Raw genomic sequence first — 19,370 nt, 5'->3', positions numbered from 1 at the left:
TCTGACCACAACAGGTGTTATAAATGTTCATGGATAAAGCATCCTGCACAACTCATGTAATTTTCCTCCTGCCTACAATTTGCCTTTCCGTTCTTACAAATAAGAGAAATATGTATTAAGCTACTTTATGTGCCAATGTAAACTTTACGGCGTAGAAGTAAGGCACATGTAACACCTGCATTTCCACTACAGCCAAACACCATGTTACAGGACCCTTTGGCATCACAGAGATATACAGAACCAATTTCCATTTTGGTCAGGGCACAAAAGTTTTGTTTTTCTCTGAGGTGTTAATGTTTGAAATAGGGAAAATATAATTACAATGTGCTTCAATTTACCCAAAATTTAATACATCCCTTCTCAGTCCCCCACCAAAAAAACCTGTTAAAAACACCACAGAGAAAAGGGATTTGTGGAAAGTGTGAGGGATGCCAAGACAGCTGAGGCAACATTATCAATCTCCAAGGGACTCCGGAATACGAAAGGAGTCACGCAAGCACAAAATCTACATTTTAATACTTAAATACCCACCACTTTATATGGAGGACTGTGCTATAATCAGCCGTGGTTGCAGCAAAGAGACTATTCTCATCCTTTTCATTTTGGCAAAATATATTTTGTACAAAAAAGCAAAATGGGAAAAACGTAGAGAGTTTTTTTGTTGATTATGTCAACAAGTGCGATGAGTTATCATTAAAATAAAAAAAAACTCATGAGCTTTCTTTTCCAAGACTTAGTTAGGTTTCATGACACTTTTGGCCAAACAAAGCAGACAAAAACAGTAGTACTTTGAAGCAATTGCCAGTAAATGCCTCTGTGGTTTTACCGAGGGAGAGATGCACAATATATTAGACCACAGTTAATGAAATTAAGTCATTTCTTCTGTTGTTGAAAATGTGTCCTATATTACTCGCTTGGAAACTATACAACATTTTAAGATGTTTCGGTAGGAAACACTATCTCTTGCATCTACTTGTTTTAATTAACTCAATACATGTTGAACAATAAAAAAGGGAAAAATAAAAGTTTATTCTCTTTTAACCCCTTCTGAGGCAACATGGACTGTGGACAACCTGGTGCACCAATGCCTATTTTTCAACAGCCACTTGTGTCTGGCCCCCGGTTCTGAAAATCAATTGATTAAAGAAATTGAATTAACCTTAATTGTTTTACTATAAGCAAAAAAAGTGGTATAATGTTATGTTTATATTTAGCGTCATTATTTGGTTTTATAAGAATTGATCACAATGAGTGCCAAATACAATGATGACACCACTGTGAAATAAATATAAGGGTTAAAAACACTTTCACATTTTTATTTAATAAGAGTAAATAAGATTCTTTGCAGTTATACATCACATTCCAATGTAATAATCTTTTCGCATGTAAATCTAATGAGACCCCTCTCTTCACATGCAGAGAATTCACTTTCCTGCCACTGAATGGTGGCTCTGCAGGGGCTTCTATTAAATTAAAGTAATTGATTTTAGTTAATTATAAAAAAACTGACATGCAAAATGCAATATCTGGGAAATATCTGGGAAAAATCAACGCTAAAACAAAAAAAGTGTGTTGTACTGAAAATAGCTTAGCGACGGACGGGCCCCGGAGCTGCTTACACACCAATTACTTTTTTAAAGCTTACTTTGTGAGTGTGGCCTGCACTGCCATAGGAAATGTGGGTCCATCTGACTCTGAAGGGGTTAAGAAACTGAAATGTTTCCTTATGTTTTGCAAAGTATTCTTTACCCCTCTAAATGAGCGCATTTGCGTTTGGTATCTGGCTTTGATTCGGAGGAGCCCCATCTGCATACTGCATCGCTTACAGGCACATTTCAGTCATGCAATAACTATGTCACAGCTCATATATCAAATAAAAATCACATTCAAGGCCACACAACTTTATATACCCAAAGTCTTCGATTCTATTTAAAGTAATCCTATGAGAGCTCTTATTGCACCTCTGTGTTACAAATCACATGACTTTTTTTTTTTGGTCAGAAAACAGAATCCCACAACTTAAATATCAAACGGTTCCCAAACTCAGCAAAGGACAATATGAAAGACAACTATTACAGCAATAAGCTCTGCAAGTCTCATTACATCTCGGAGGCAGGTGCAGAAGCGGAAAATGAATGTTTTGTGCACGCAACAAATCCCAAAAGTAGCTAACAGTACACCAGATAAGCGCTCAATTACTGATAGCAAACACGATGGCGACACGTTCACATCACACATATACCTTCCCAAAGCATATGTGAATCTACATATTTTCTCTATGCTGACCTCAAAAAAGATATCCCCTTTGACAAAAGGCGCCACACCTTCTCTTAGACATGGCTACATCTACCTTCCTTATCTTGATAAAGCACAAGCATCCCCAAGGGATATATTTGCGTACCAATAATCCCCGTTATTCCAAACCAGGCACCAGACATATGCAGTTTTTTGCCAGTCTATCGCTTTCAAGGTAAAAGGGATACAGAACAAGCACTTCCAGATCACACACACATCACAAAAAACGAGTGGAACGGAATAAAACGGACCTGAGAAATTTGCAATGCCATATGTGAACACGCCATGTTATAATGATTGCAGTTGCATGGAAATGCGGAGCCTGTCAGTGAAATATTTCCCATTTCTGCTGGGTATTTTATTATTACAAACTCTCCATAAAATCTGATTCCAAAATAAGGGGAAAGAAAGTAATTATTTAAAAAAAAAAAACCCTTTCCTCTTGCCAAACATGTTTCTTGGCTCAAATAATCCCAGAACAAATATCAAAGGGCTCTGTGGTAGTTTAGTTTATTAAAAGCAAGCACGCCTACCAAAATGGCACGTTCATACAATACATGTACAAATAAGTATATTACTTGTGTGTACACACACATGAAGAAACGCTCAATTAGCCAAAATAAAAGGTCAAATGCCTTGGTGGGAAAAAATGAGCGTATATTTTTTTTATTTAGTAAAAGATCATTCAAAGCTTGGGTCCACAACGAGTGGACCTTCAAGATCCCACCACCTGCTTCTAATAAGCATCTCCCATCATGCTTTTTGGATCTCCTGGTTAGTATTTGACTCCGCTGGACTCCTTACCCACTTGGCTAGCCCCATTCCTCATAAAGCCGCTGCCCCAGAAGGGAGTTCCCATGTAAGTTTTTACTCAAGTGCCAAGTGCGCAAGAACTACGTTATACAAAAATATAAGAGGTAGTGAAATCACATAAACAACTTCAATACATGAGTGTAAGATAACTAGATGATACTAATTGAATTGCGTATCTGTTATATTTTGAGGCCTGCTGGCTGAGATAAGCAAAATAGACCCCAACAGAAAAGCTGAACATAAGATCTTTAAAAGAATATTTGGATGATGTTATACACAAGAGAAAACACAGCTTACTGTTGCTAGCACGAAAAGAAAACTTTCTGCCTTTTGCTGTTGGCAGTAAATACATACCTCTATGGTTACACACTGATTGTCTATTCAGAACTTATGCTTACAAGTTGGGGATTCACAAAAGTGTAAAGTAGAGAAAAATGTAAAGAAATATGTGAAAAACTGCTATTGAAACTTTTCATTGTGCAACAGTTATGACAAAAACGTGAATTTACTGAAAAGGGGCACATTCACACAATACGGAGTAGCATATCTCCCTTCAAGCAAACGCTCACACCTGGTCTCCCTAGTGCAGCCTTCTCCAACCTTACCTGGCGTGAGTCTTGCCTGTTTAGAGCTACATGTGAGACTTCCATTAAAGACAGATTTGTCTTCTGTTAAACTGTTACACACAAGAGGCTGCCCGGGGAGAAGAGAAATTGTTACAGATCTGTTACAGATCAGTAGCTTCGCTAAGAGTAAATTAAAGGAAAAAATCTGATCACTGCCTTAAAGCGGTGACTGGGTTTCTAAAGCAGGCAGCCAATATGGCTGCCTACTACCATGGTAACAAAATACATTTTAAATACGGGGTCAGCATTCTTTTAGCTAATCCTAAATGTCCTATGTATGAATAGCTTAACTTGTCCTGAAAAGAAAAAAAAAATACGTCTCTTCTGGACAGAGTGTTCTGATGTTGTTCCTGGAATCTCTTGGAGCCACTCTCCCAGCTTAGCCCAAGTGCTACTATGACCACCGGGACCACTTTGGCAATCACTCTCCACATCTTCGCTAGTTCTACTTTCTGCAGCTTCTCATACTCCTTCTTCCTAATGTTGCGCCACTATGTGTTGGACTGTCTCAGAAGCCTCTCTACATAACCTGCCCCTTGGCTCCTGTCTGGTGCGGTAGATGCCTGCTTTTGTGTTGCCATTATCCGTGCCTCGTAAAGAATATGCCTCGTAAAGAATATGCCTGCATCAGTTTGCATGCGGTAAAAGGCAAAGTATTCCATGAGTGTGGAAAAGAACATGGAAATGAAAACAGGACTGGAGTAGATCTTTAAAAGAAGAAGGCTTTTATTTATCCCTTTAAATAATCTAAAGTGGAGGGACTGACAAAATGCTGGAGACTGAAAAGGGAAGCTTTCATTGATGCTTGGTTGAAGATCATAGTTTTCTACTTCTTTCACTATGCATTTTTCTATCCTGCCCCTAAAAAGTGGTGGAGAGATAGATGAAATCACTGGTTACTTGTCACACTCCTACTTGTGGCACACAAGACAATGATTTTCAAGGTCGTTGGAACATGGCTTTTGGGTAAGCTGTACATTTTTAACATACGGATCCCGAGGCAAGATGGGTGAACAATTTTTATTAAAAAAATAATAGCCCACAGGGATATGTGGTGGACTGTGACAGGTTGGAAGCCAGGCCCAAAATTGCTACTGTGACCAAAGACTGGTGATGGCGGCCCCAGAGTGCTACACCTTGGAAGCACCTCTGCAGAAACTATGGGATTATACATAATGTGTGTGTCTACAAACAGGAATAATCAAATCTCAGGAGTCAGGTGACATAATAGAGCACTCAAACTTCGCTGTGTGTGCTTATGATGTCACTCAATTAACACTGATTAACAGATTGTAACTCAGGTTTACCTCATTAATCGTAACTATAAACAACGGTGCTTTCCGCAGAGATGCTGCTTTACTCAGCAACGCATGGGTTAAAACAAAAAAGTAAAACTCTCTTCCAGGGCTCATTTTACAGCAACTCAACAGCTGTATTAAAAATTAATCAGTAAAGCATTTCCACTCTGGAAAGATTTGTAAGGAAAGAGAGCCAAACTCGTATATCTTTTATAATGAGGCGCAGTGACGGCGCTTTGTACACACGATCTCTCTGCGTTTAAACTGTTATTAATGTTACCAAGAATACAATAAACCCTAAAAACTAGAACTGCTGCACTTACATCTCTACCTAATGATCCAATACAGAAGTTGTATGAGTTAACCAAATAAAATATGGTCAGATAGCGCCATGCCTTAATAAATAAATAAAATAAAAACTCTTCGGTCAGCCGAGGAAAATCTGTACCAGAAACGTCAGCCCCTGGCCACGACTCAATCATGTTCCGTGTTCAACAATACGGCAGAATATATGCAAAAAAATCAAAGCTGTTTCCAGATAAAGATAAGCTTTAAAATATGCAACCTGGGGTTTTATTTTTTATTTCAATCAAATGTGAAAGTTATCTGGGCGAAACACGCATATGAGCCGAAAACATGGGACGTGCCATGGGTACTTCTAAGCGACTCCACACCACATCGTCATGATGCCTGCGGCTCTCTAATAACTCCTCGTTCAGACGCAACTCCTAAAATATTCTCAAACTTTATTTTATTTTTTGTATTTTATTGATATTCGATATATACATCCATTCTGTTTTTATTGCGATGGCTCGGGGTGAGATTTATGTAGTGTTTTTACGCACTGTTTTTTTATGGACCATGTTTATTTGATTAAGCCCTCTGCAATGCCTCTTTACAGTGCTAATTTATTATGAGGATTAGATTAATTGTTCTGACCAAGCATGGCCTTTAATGTTCAGATTTCTGAGAACTTAAAACAAGTCATTTGCTTACACAGTTATTTGTTTTGTACTCAGATTAGGCGTTGGTAACACGACACTTATCCTATTCTTGCTTTATTACACATTAGACACTGCATGCAATTTTACTTGTTACTGTCACAAAAACAAACAGACTGTAAACTCTTCATATGTGCAACATCAGCAAATATTCACTGAGCTACGGCAAACAAGCCAGAAATTACGCTAACAGCTTTATGTTCAATATAAACGCTGCATTAAACCTCGTTAGTTGAATTGAGAAACTGCTTAATCTGTCTTGAAATTCTATTTCTAATTAGCATTTGCATCGCTACAGGGGGGCAAGGGGAGGCAATTGCCCCCCTAGATTATTCCCCCCACTGAACTTGTAACCCCCATCTAAATGTATGGGCACACTGGGCAGTTGCCCTGCTTTCTGGGGGCCTGTGGTGAGTCACATTGCTGCCACGAAGCCCCTAAAATATAAGCGTATCTAAAGGAAGGGTGCAAAAGGAAAGACCTCCCTCCCATGGGCCAGTCTTAAGCGCCACACCAAGGCAGCTGCAAGAATGTGATCTCCCCAACCAGCCCTGCTCAGTGGGTGCTCAATGAGCAGGGCTGGTTGGGGAAATCACAATCCCCCTCTAAAAAGCCCAACATTAGGGAGCACGAGGTCAGTCACTTCAGACCTCGGCTTCCATGCTCTCTAATCACTATGCTTTGGGATATGATGTCGTAACCCTGTGCTCTGCATTAATAGCCGGAGCATAGTGATGAGCGAGCAAGCAGGGATCTGAAATGACAGACCTTGCGCTCCCACAACAGGAAGGAAGATGAGAACGGTAAGAGAAGGGGAGAATATGTGTATATGTGTGTTTGTAAGCCGGTGTGTATAAGGTCATTGCGTGTATGGGCAGGTGCGTGTAAGATCAGTGTAGGTAAATATTTGTTTGTAAGCTGGTGTTTTTGTGTGTATGTGTGTGAGGGCAGTGTATGTGTATACATGTGTGTATGGGCAGGTGTTTGTAAAAGCTGTGTGTGTATGGAGATACGTGTTCATATGTAGGTGTGTGTGTGTGTAAGGGCAGTGTATGTGTGTTTATGGGGAGGTTTGTGTAAGGGCAGTGCATGTGTATATGCACGACATATGGTTCCTGAATCTAAGGCAAGAACAAGGACTGATTAAGGTCTGAGCCTCTGCATCAGGTAAAATGAGCAGACTAAATGGACTGAATGGTACTTATCTGCCGTCAAGTTCAGTGTTTCTAAAGCCTTCCCATAAAAACAACTTAAGAGAGCATTTATGATATGGTAAGGAGATGGCCCAAGGGGCATTTGAAAGACCAGCGCAGAGTAGCTTTGATTTTAATACAGCCCTAGAGTATACATTTTCTATTAGAATCACCATTGAAGCTAGTATCAGTTTTTAACATTAACTGTTGTATTTTTATAATAAACAGTTTCAGCAAAAAGTAAATCACGCAATGTGCGAAGATAAACAAATGTTACATTTAACCGCCTTATTTACCTAGTTACTGAAATAACTCAAAATTACATATGCAAATATGGTAACATCATTTAAACACGGACTGCATTGATAATATAAACATGTTATATAACACATGATATATCACTTGATAAAAAACCACTAATTATTATTTACTACACTAAGTATGTATGAATTGTAATTGTTTTAATTGTAACCATTTTTGTCTTCTAGAGGTGCTTAATTATAAGAATATATATATATATATATATATATATATATATATATATATATACATACATACACACACACACACAGTATACACACTCAGAAACTGCCTATAAGTATGTCCGTATCACGTTCGGCTATTTTTCACCACTCCCAAAAAACAAAATGTTGAGCTTCTCTGTTATATATTTACATGGCGAATACACCCCGCCAACCTTGGCAGTCCTTTAGCTCAAACAAAGCTACCCAGCTGGCACAATACGCAGCAAATGATGTCATTCCTACTCAATGATCCTTTTTGTTTATCCTCGTGAAAACTGAAGCATTTGAGCGGCTATTGCGAGCACTCCATTTTTTTTTTCATTCCCTTCCCGTTCTTGCCTTAAGTGGTTAAAGAAGTATGCGGTGACTGCAGCCTGTTTTATAAGCACACCTGGGAGGAATAGGGAATTCTGTTACTTTCCTCAGTTCTACCCTGATGTGGTTTGGACCAGATGTTTAAATCTTACACTACGTACATTCACCTCTCTTCTTCTAAAGTGAAAAAGCAAAATAAGAGGAATATTTGACTTCACTCCACAAGAGACCTATTTAATAGTTTGGTGGTTATGTAAGTAAAGGTAGCTTGGCTAACCAAATGTTGACGACATACAGAACGACATGATCCTAATGAGTTGGAAAATATTGGCTCCCGTGAGGATCAACCAGATGCTACTGCGCTGAGAAAAGCTACTGTATTATTGAATTTCATTTTTATGAGGCAAAATTTATTATTCAACCATTAAGGTATCCCAAATGAAATCTTGTATAAAATAGTTTTACAGTCGCTCTCTGGAAAGTAGATTTTATTTTAACTTCAAGACACCATTTGCAGGAGGAATTCGAATCCCAAGACAATGGGTTTGGGCAAGGAATGTCAGGCCTGCAAGTCATTTTTCCCACCAAAAGCACCAGATTAATGATGCCGTGCTGTCAACAAAATAATGTATGACCCACTAAGGTTCATAAATTGTAAGCTGGTTTCTGTGTGAAATCTCTAGCTATGTAAAGCTTTACATTTCTATTTTGTGGCCAACCACACGCACTCGCGAGGATACCTACATTCAAGAATTCTTTCAGCCAAACAGGAAAATTACCTAATTCACAGCTTCCCTGGACACACAGACCGACAGGGCCACCATCTTAAACTTTAGAGCAGTATTAACTCTCCTGCACACACACGACCCATCATACCGGTCCCTCAAGGTGCCCTTTATGTTAGATATATATATATATATATATATATATATATATATATATATATATATCTATCTATATAAAAACGATTCCCCGTTCTCCTAGATCCACCATGGTTAAAGACACTCATGGGAATCCCCAAGCCTGTTACAAGCCCCTACCTTTAAAACAATGAATTAGCATAGAAATCAGGGGTGTGGAGGATCACACCAGTGTAACAGCCCCACCAAAGGCTGAGGGTCATCCTGCTGATGAGGAGGGGAAAAGATCCCCCACATGGTAATGTTAAATTACAAGATACCATCAACAGTGTAAAAAGCATAGGTTTAAGTATTTCACCGCTGATTATGTCTGCAGAGCGCTACAATAGAATAAAAATTGTACATTATTACCAGTATGAAGGAGAACAAATTCAATTTTTTGGCACCCAATTCTCTCCTGAAAAGACAACTGGAAAAGGGATGTTGAATAGCATGAAGCTTCTAATGCACTTAACACATTCTACAATGTTCAAAGCGTGTGTATCTAATAATCACCAGTTGATGCCTGGTTTATACATTCTTGCGGTAAGGGGGACCGCTTATACTACAGCCGACATAGAGCCTTTGTGTAGTGCACTGAACGGCCTCACAATCCTTTAATCTGCACCGTGGGTGTGTTAACGGCTAATTTAGGATTTAATTAGTGTTCATGCCCAAGGCTTCAGCACCAGTGGGACTGGACAGGGCAAGAATCATTAGCAGAGGAAAATACATCCCAAAGTTTCTGTACAGAAAAAACTCCTCAATTAATAAGTAGAGGAGGAAAACAACTAGTACAGAATATTACCTGTAACGAGCTTCATTTACATGTTTATCTGCATTTGATGAAATATTTCATAAGATACAAGCACTAAGATTAAAATATCTAATACGTTAATGAGGACCTGTCACTTTTTTCTAGTTTTTGCTTTCTAGAACAACAAAAACCCTCATTGCCAGAGGTTAACAAATTTGTTTTGGATCTAGTCGCCAGCTCAAAAACATTAGTAGCCAGTTATTTTCTACTTTCCCAATCATGGTTTTATTATCATATATTTAAGGTTTTGATCATATCACCCCTCTCCTTTCTGTTTAAGCTGATGCTCCACCGTATCACAATTACGAAAAAAGTCCTATTCTAAAGATCAAGATCTCTCACAAAATATATGTAATACAAAAAAGTTTTGGAATACATGAAATATTTGGAAAAAAATAATTCACTTCATAAAGAATTAATAAATTAGTGAAAACATTGATCCATTTAAAAAGCTGATAAACTAATATTTTTAATTGTTGGTAAATTAAGTTAAATAAATTGATAAATACATTAAATAATTGGAGAAACAACAATTATTAAACATAAACGAAGTAGCATGTACCTGGAATGGAGCTCACTTTGCCTGACACTTATGTTCTGTGTACATTTGGTGGTAGAATACGTCACGTGATGCCGCTTGACCCCGTGCAGCCCGCATCCTATCAAGCAGTCTCCCGCCTTTCCTTTCCATCTCCCAGGGGCCACTAACCCTAGGCTCACACATACAGTAACACAAAACACCACACTCATACACATGCACACACTATCCAACAACATACACACACAACAACACTATACATAAAATACACACTTACTCTAACACTATATACACAGACTCCAGCACAATAAACACACACATTCACTCTGACATTACAATCTACTCAAACATACGCTATTCCTCCTCCCTGCCACCTCACAGAGACCTGCTGCACTATTACGTGTCTTCCACATCTGGGTCACGTAATGCATGTTATGTAATCCGCTGGGCATCTCCCCCGCTACACCGCGGCCCAGCAGTCAAGCAGGGGGCCCTGAGTTTCTAATGGTGACACTGGCCTGTCGTCCTTCTTTGTTTTGCAAACCTCTGAAGTGGTTTCTATCCACCGTGATGACCTTGGCTCCTGGGGTTTCTCGAGCCCTGGCCAATGCTATTTTCTGTTGTGCTCCCAGAGCAAGGCAATACCCTAAAAGAAGGACCCCTGAGCCTAGTGAGGCAGTAAGAGTAAGCGTGTCAAAAAAAAGATTTTCAGGAAACTAAATGTCCGCAAAAAGATGTTGTTCATGAGCTATACTGCCATACAAGACAATACTTAAGATCCAAAAACTATTATATTATAAAGATGTATCTATATAATATATATAGCATATATCTATATCTAGTTTGGCAGTCTTCATAAACTTTACCTTTAATATATTTTTTTAAAGTAAGTAAATTAATGAGGAGGAATATTCATACAGAGAACAAGAAATGATGATGGATGCTCCTATGGTATACATATTTGATATGTGTTTCTAACGCATGTAGTGCTTTTATAACGGGAAAAGACCGTCTTTACCCTTATGTAGCGCATTGAATCAGCAAATGCAAGATTTGGGAACAGCAACAAAACCAAGTTACATTAATAGGAAAGAGAAGCTATATGAAAAAAAGACAGGACTGATTTGGGCTAAATTAGCATATAACATATGTTCAGTGGAATCTGAAATCTGTGAATTTAAAGATTTAAAAAGTGCAGAAAACCATTAAAGTGTCTGTCAGAAGAGGCCTGCTGAGGCACACTAACTTTTTACTGTTTTGTTCACACATCTGTTTTGTGCACATTATTTCTTGCTCAATTAATCAAGAAATCAAAGCCTTTCCGACACTTTATATTAGGTGCACAGGGGCTTTAAAACACTTAAAATATTTGTTTCCATAGAGGACCACTTAACCCAGTGGACTCCAGTCATTTCCCATTAAAACTGTCAATGGTTCTCAAAAACCATATCTCTGCATAGGAATGTTAGCCTCATCAATCCTGAATTACTCGTATTTATTGCTCCAGAGAAGTTTTACCCAGGAACGGCAGGGCAAAAAGCCGCCCCGTTGTTTTAATGGTATAATTCTTGGTTATTTTTACACATCCATGTCCTAAAATAGTTGAGGAATTCATTGAATTCTATAAATTATCACTTAAATTATAAACAGATACTAGGCATAGGTCACTGTCTGCTCCCTGCTCGGTTCCAGCCTCCCTCTCTGCCATTAGTGTTACACGTAAACCATTCCTACTTCAAGATTTACAGCTATTTTCCTCAGACTCCCTTTTACTCACTTGATTTAATATCAGCAACAGGGTCTGGTAAAGTGAACCACTGGCGGTCCTGTTATGAAGGGGATTTCTGTGCTTTATTTTGCTGCGAGCGTATCGTGTTAGGATCAATATCATTTTACATACACTGCTTCACTTAGACAAAACAAAATACAATGCACAGTATTTTATAGTATAGCATAATATTAACCTTAGTGGATCGGTAGTTTTATTCTCTTCTCTGAAGGTTTTATCATGTGAAAATAAACAAGTGTTTTCTTCTTCTATGGCAACAACCTATCAGTACTTGCTTTGGTGTCACAAATGTGTTCCAAGCAACAAATATCTATGAGGCAACATTTTACGTGATTAAAGAATTATTCCTGTGAATAGTTTGGTGCATTGAAGAAAACTATGAATGATGACAATAATGCTTTAGTTCCATCATGTTTCTATGTTTAAAATATAAATAACAGATATATACATAAAAGTATACCATATGAACATGGTAAAAAAAAATGGAGCGTATTATGTAGCAGACAACAAAAAAATTACGCAGTTATATTTCATGCACAACAGCTTACATGGTTGTCGACTTTGGGGAACTGCAGTTCTACTAGTTTCCTAAAACCGACCAACATAGTGGATGGTTTGCTTTATTTAGAGACAAATGTTGAAATGTTTCCAACCCTTACACTGTATCTTGGTCTTACTTCAGATATTCTGTACTATAAAAATAATTGTGCTGTCTATTTAAGCCATTTAGGAACTTATCTGCGTGTAATACTGTATGTGTGGGACACAAATAGTACTGTGCAAAAGTTTTAGGCAAGCTGAGCGGATACAGGGCATAGTAGATATAGAATAGTGAAGTAATATTTACGGCCACCTCTCATAACATCACAGATAAGCTTACCTGCTGAAGGGAACACTTCGTTCAGTAGCGCCTCGCTTAGCATTGAAGAACCAAAATTGTTTGAGCTGTAAAACCAGCTGTGGCAAATAACTTGCAGCAAAAGTGTCTGAGCTCTTGTTGCCTGAATGGTAAGGCTAGGCAGCTCAAAGATGTATTCAACCAACGGAACGTGAGTTCGGTTAGCCCTGTGCAAAAACAGAAGAAAAGACAAAATGATAGAAATGAGCCAAAGTATGCATAAATTTACAAATCAATGTATCAGTAAACATTTGCTCATGTAGATACTTTTAAGCTTCACATCCTACCTTATCTGCTCAAAAACCTTGAGAAAATAAATTCTGATACCAAAAGGATTTAAATAACTGCCTAGTACAGAAACCCAACCTCAGCTCAAGTAGGACTGCTCATACGCCTAACAAACTCCAGTTTGCTTAGGGGAATAACCATTTCATTTTTCCTGGCATGACTGTTCTTTTAGCCACTGGCCATTGTTTATATGGGGGCAAATGCATGGTGGGATGATGCCCAATTCAATCTACATTCCGTTGCTTTCCGCAATGGTTTTTCCACTGTATTCCCACTGTTACATACAACTTCAGGAAGGGCCATAGATGAGCACACGGGCGAACACGCAGCATCTGGGGTTTAGCAACTCCATGGCAGACATCATATAGTATCATACAGTGCAGTGAACGAAGTGAAGGTCAGGGGTTCCAGAGTTACTTTATTAGGGTTCTAGAATCCTCAAACTTATTGAGTCCCAAACGTTAAGCAATTCACTCTGTGACTGACGGTAAGTATATCGTGTGCAAGGAGACATTAGCTGGCGGGGTGAGCAAAGTAGTAAATGCATATGCGGGGTCTAAATTTGCAAAAGGGACACAATGGAAATTTCAAGTAACCTCTAAGCTATCATATTAAAGTGATTGGAGTGAGCCTTTCAAGAAAGACTGAGTTGAGGAAGGCAGTGAATCATACACTTGAGTCCTGTTATTCGTAAAACTATTATTAAGGAACCGTTGCTAAGGAAGTTCCTTGAAATATACTTTCTTGGCGTGAAACTTGTAAAATGGCATGCTTTTCTCCACTGGGAGCTCAACATCTGTAAACTCTATACAAAACCTTTTAACCAAATATTCTATTCTGATTAAGTAAATAACGTGTTAGTGCAATGCAATCCACATTTTAATTTTTGGGGACATGTCACTTTTAAAAAAATAGTTAAAAATCAGACAAGAGTTTCATTTTACTTACGACTTATACATATTTTCCCATTTCTTCTCTTGCTACTGGCAATAATTATGGCAAAAATACCAGGGCATCTTGGCCATTAGGAAGCTGATGTCTATACATGTGTACAGATTTACAGACGCCAAACGCCTAGATTACAGAGCCAAGCATATGTATCAAAACGGGAATATATATACCGTATATATATGGTTTATAGGGATCCGTGAAGCAAAATGGTTTTTTTTCCACCAACCCCTGTAGTCTTAAAGACATTCCTGTATTTTCCCCATACTTTGGGAGCTTGCATTCATGTGCTCACAATACATTCTCTCTCCTCTCAGCCATTGCAAGTTACCTTGCTGAAATGGCTACTATGTCAAATCATGAGGATGGGGCTAAATAGTTTTACAAAGGGATTTATTCACTAAAGGGAAAGTTTGTATGAGTGTTTGCAGGAGAGATGAACTTTAAGGTCTTTGACATCACCATACATTTGAGACCAACTCTAGTGAGCTTCTCTTGCATGATGAGTTTTGCTGGGACTGTATAATGTATAGTCAAATCAGTGTGGATTTTTCAAATTCTCCTCACTCAGTTATACATCATACAGGGCCAGTTTGACTCTTGTTGCTGGAGGAATCTCCCACTGTCAGCCCTACATAATGAATTGTGAAATGAGAGATTTACCATCACATGCCAACCCTCCTTTTAGTGAATAAACATCCAGGTAAAAACATACACCATATCAAACCAAAAAGCGTGATAAATAGAGTATTAATTATTTACCAGACAGGTACTCAAACTTTTTTTACCAGCAGAGAACACAATAGCTAAAAAAAACTTCCCCTAGGAAGACACAGTTGCCAGTAAATATACAAGGGAAAAAAAAACACATAAAGATAGAGAAAAAAATCAGTTTCCAAGAATATGTTTAGCCGACAAGTTCGATAAACAATTTTAACAACTTTTTTAAGAAAATAACGATTCAACAACTTCCTTTATCTTAAAAAAACAAATATATGTTTTTATTTCTTGTAAATCATTTATCACCAGGCCTCCTATTTTGTGAATTTCTTACACACACACACATATATATATATATATATATATATATATATATATATATATATATATATATATATATATATATGCAACTTGTTTTATTAACGCTACAGAGGTGTAGGTGATTTCACAGGAACAGCATGGGATAAGCATATGGCTCCGGAATTTTAGGATGAGACTAATGACTGATGACTGATAAAGGTCTCTACATCAGAGAATGTCTCTACATCACAAAAAACAAGTCGGATGATTCTTATCTGCTGTCCAATTCGCTGTTTGTTTGTCAACAACACACATCTGCTCCTTACATCTAGTTTTATTTTTCAGTGACAGGTCTACCTTCAATCTACAAGCCAATTCTGAAATAGAGAGTTAACGTTCCCTCCATTCTTCAAATGTATTTGAGGTGCTAAACACAGCCTAATATTCTAATCTAAAAGGCTTGTTAAAAAGTTACACGGATTTCCCAAATGAGTGTTAAAGAACCTGCAGTTAATTAAAAACTATAAATGGATATGAAAATCCAAAATCAAATATTTTCTCACTGCAGATTTTAATAATCTCTAAGGAAATAAAACGGCAAAGATTTCGGTTTTATTTTTTGTTTATTTTACGACACGGGAAAAATATTTTTTTCTCCTTTTCATTGTAATAGAGACCATGTCATATGTGTAGCAAATGTTTTCCATAAAAGAATCATTAATTGAGATTGACAAGAGATAAAAGGAACCCAAATAGACCAGGTTTGGTCTGCTAAATTTCAGGGGTTAAATGTAAACATTACTTTTGCGGAAACTAATTTAGTTGCCAAACTGCACCTGCTTGTCGTGATTGATATTCGTGAATTACGGCTTAATGTTCTACAGTAAAAAATATACAATTCTCCAGACGCACACATGGAGGGGAAGCTGGGCTTTTAGAGTTTCATTTCTCACACGTTCCCCTTACCAAAGGCCACTGGATCCGTTAATCACGATGTGGACAACCACAAAAACTGCACTCGGCTTCCCCTCAGCAAATGTTTTACTGAGCATTTCTCTTATTAGGAGAGTCCGTATTCCGTACACACAAACAACGTGCTTTAGGGATGCATCATAACTGGAGTGATCTCACAATCAAAAATAATTTTATACAATTCTCAATTTAACTTAACATTTCTAAGTTTTAGGTTATACGGACTCTAAAATGTTTACGCATCCAGCATGTGACACACACACACATATATATTGTTTGTGCGCACATCTTTTTTATGTAGTCATTTGGCTAAGTCCGTGAAGAACTTAATACAATGACTACACAAAGTTTAAGTGATTGTTCTTGAGCACACGCAAATATAAATTTGGCACTGATTGGGTGTTGCGTGTGTGTGTTGCTACACGAAAGTGAGTGAGTGAGTGAGTGAGAGATCAGGTATTTTTATTATTATCTTTTATTTATATAGCATCAACAATAGTACAATACATGGAGGAGGAGGTGGAGAGAGCCCTGCTATCTATCTATATATCTATATATATGTATACACATACATACACACACACACAGACACACTCGCCATACCATCTACCGTCATATTCACGACAGAGGTACAGAGGCTGCTGTTGGCACATTAATCTAGCGCTTTTTATTTTTGAGGTAAAATGTTACTGAGTGGCTAAAGTTGTTATAATTTAACTTTGTTGAATACCCTCGTCTTTCGTTGAAACCGATGAAGACGTTTAATAGAACAGAATAAGAGTTTACAGCGAAGAGAAATATCTTTAGCTATACACAGCATCGCTGAGATGTCAGAACGGTGAACAGGTTAAAAAACGATCAATTTGAAGTATGTTCTAAAGGGAAAAATAAATTGTAATGTAGCTAGCTGAACAGAAACCTTATTAAAGGGAAAGTTGGACCAACTCCAGGGAACGTTTGGGAAAGTAGGGGGAGCGGAGACGTATTGTAGGGGCTTAAAATGTTTTTTTCTAAATTAGTGTCTTGGAAGATGAAGTGCACTTTCATAAAGAACATGTAAACAGGGATTAAAGGCAACACCTTCCCAGCAATATCTAAAGCTACGCAGCTAATCTGTTATACGAGTTATACAGTAAGCAGCGCTGCTTTCACACAGGAGAGCCGGTGAGTTCCACGACCGAGAAACAAACCAATCCAGCCCTAAGATACTAATTACCACTTAAAACACGATCGCTTTAGCTTGTTAAAACATGTTGGGCAAAAGCATGTCGGATTTGGAAGGGAGATTCGAGAACGATGTGTACATAGAACTGCCCTGTCAAAGCTTTTAGCATAGTCAACGCAACAAAACCACTTAGCAGATTCTTTCATTGCAAACGTCACCTCCTTTAAGAGTGAAAGAAGCCAATAGCAGGACCGGCGTTATCAAGTCACTGTCCGGTTCTTAAGTTCCCTTCTCCTCTCCCATCCTTGCAAAGGCTGCCTGAACGTACCAAACCGCAATCAGAAACTTAACAATATGGAAGAGATAATAAAATGGGGTGGAATTATCTGGCAGATTGACTGAACAGATAAGGCTGGTTTTAAATACATATACATTGCTTAATTTAAATTGTAACCATCAGTAAGAGCTGTAAATGTAGGATTTGGAAAAGCTGACAGATCCACTTTTAGCTCAATTGGTGACTTTCTAAGTCAATGCTCTCTGGCTCCTGGGGTTGGTCAAAATCTCTCTTAGTTGGCCAACATCAACCACATGCCATTGTTTTACCTTCAAGAGCAATCGCTGAACTACTGACAATCAGACCGGGTTCCATTCCCTTTTTGTTCTGTAGAGGTATAAAAACAAACAAAAAACTAACTTTCTAAACAGGGCCCAATATATAAATGATTCTATTGTGCTATTATAATAGGCATATACATGTTAACTTCCCAGAGCTCCCCCTCTTCTGGGGGAGTGGCTTAATGAGGGGCAGGGCTAACAGAGTGCTGGCTTTTTGTGGGGGAGTGTGCAGGAATCAAGGAACATTTGGTGGGAGATTACAGGACGTGGCCGTGCCCATACGTCACTCCACTGGCCGGCGATATAAGATGCTGACCCAGAGAAACAGGGTCACACCTGGAGACTTCTCATAATAAGGGGCAGTGAAAATGAATAAGAACATTAACATACGTTACGACATACTGGTATGGAAGGAAATGGGGTCCTGCCCTTGGGAGGATCAATTACAGATCGCATTATCATGATATTTACTGCTTTGTATAGTTAGTACAGAATGTACAGTCTGTATATAATATCCAATTAAAGCCACAAACTCTTGAAAGCAAATTGTGGTTTTCAAAATAAACAGTCATTCAACAAACTTGATGTATTTATAGAGCAACAAACTACGTGAAAGTACCCCAATTTTGGAACACCTTAAAAGGCAAACTCATTCAGATTCCGGGGTGCTACTTAAATGACCAACATATACACACACAAAGCAAAAGGTCAGCGCACACCGACAAACATTTTTTAAAAGCTCCTTGGTAAGCAATGTAGCCATGTAAAATTAGATAGAACTCACCAAAATTGGGGTACATTGGCTGAGCAATATATGGCAATATAGTGTGACGGAATCCCCAATATTTATGCTTCAGGTGCTTTTAATTAGTCAAGAAGTACACTTACATGTCGTTCAAGCTACCACAAAACGACAAACGCAAGGAGCATGTTTTTGCAAGATATTTCTGTAACATGTTATGTTTCTGGAGGATTACTTGCATCTTTTTCCATTGCTTAATTAGGTTGTGGAAGAAAAGCCAGATGTTACAATTACACAAATAGCAGGGGCATCTACGAATGTTTAAGACATCCGAAATAAATTAAAAATCTATAGGTCTGTAGCTGCCAGATTCAACTTTGTGAAATCAGCTAAGAAAGAAAACTAATAAATGAGTTAATTCTACTTAAATTCTCCACCTGTTCCAAAGAAAAGTTCCTTCACTCATTGCCAGAGATCTAGTATATGTTTTCTTCAATCGCTGTTCAGTACAAACAGTACATACAGACTGAATGCTAGTTAAGAAGGCTGCCTGCATGGGGTGCCGTTTTGAAAAAGAAAAACATTAATCTATGTAACTATTATACACAAAA

General features: G+C 38.1%; 1 protein-coding gene across 1 annotated transcript in view; it reads right to left on the bottom strand.

The window, feature by feature from the left end:
• The window catches only part of LOC149305589 (intermembrane lipid transfer protein VPS13B-like), a 383,703-nt gene that overhangs the window by 291,363 nt on the left and 72,970 nt on the right, over nt 1-19,370 (bottom strand). Inside the window, exon 16 of the mRNA XM_089477585.1 lies at nt 12,989-13,173. Coding sequence (XP_089333711.1) covers nt 12,989-13,173 — 185 coding nt within the window. The remainder of the gene's footprint in view (nt 1-12,988; nt 13,174-19,370) is intronic.

This window comes from Sceloporus occidentalis, unplaced genomic scaffold (genome assembly GCF_023333645.1).
Source record: "Sceloporus occidentalis isolate IW3139 unplaced genomic scaffold, rSceOcc1.0.p SCAF_11, whole genome shotgun sequence".
NCBI classification, from domain to species: domain Eukaryota; kingdom Metazoa; phylum Chordata; class Lepidosauria; order Squamata; family Phrynosomatidae; genus Sceloporus; species Sceloporus occidentalis.
The sequence above is the reverse complement of the archived record's forward strand: the minus strand, read 5'-3'. Positions and strand labels throughout refer to the sequence as shown.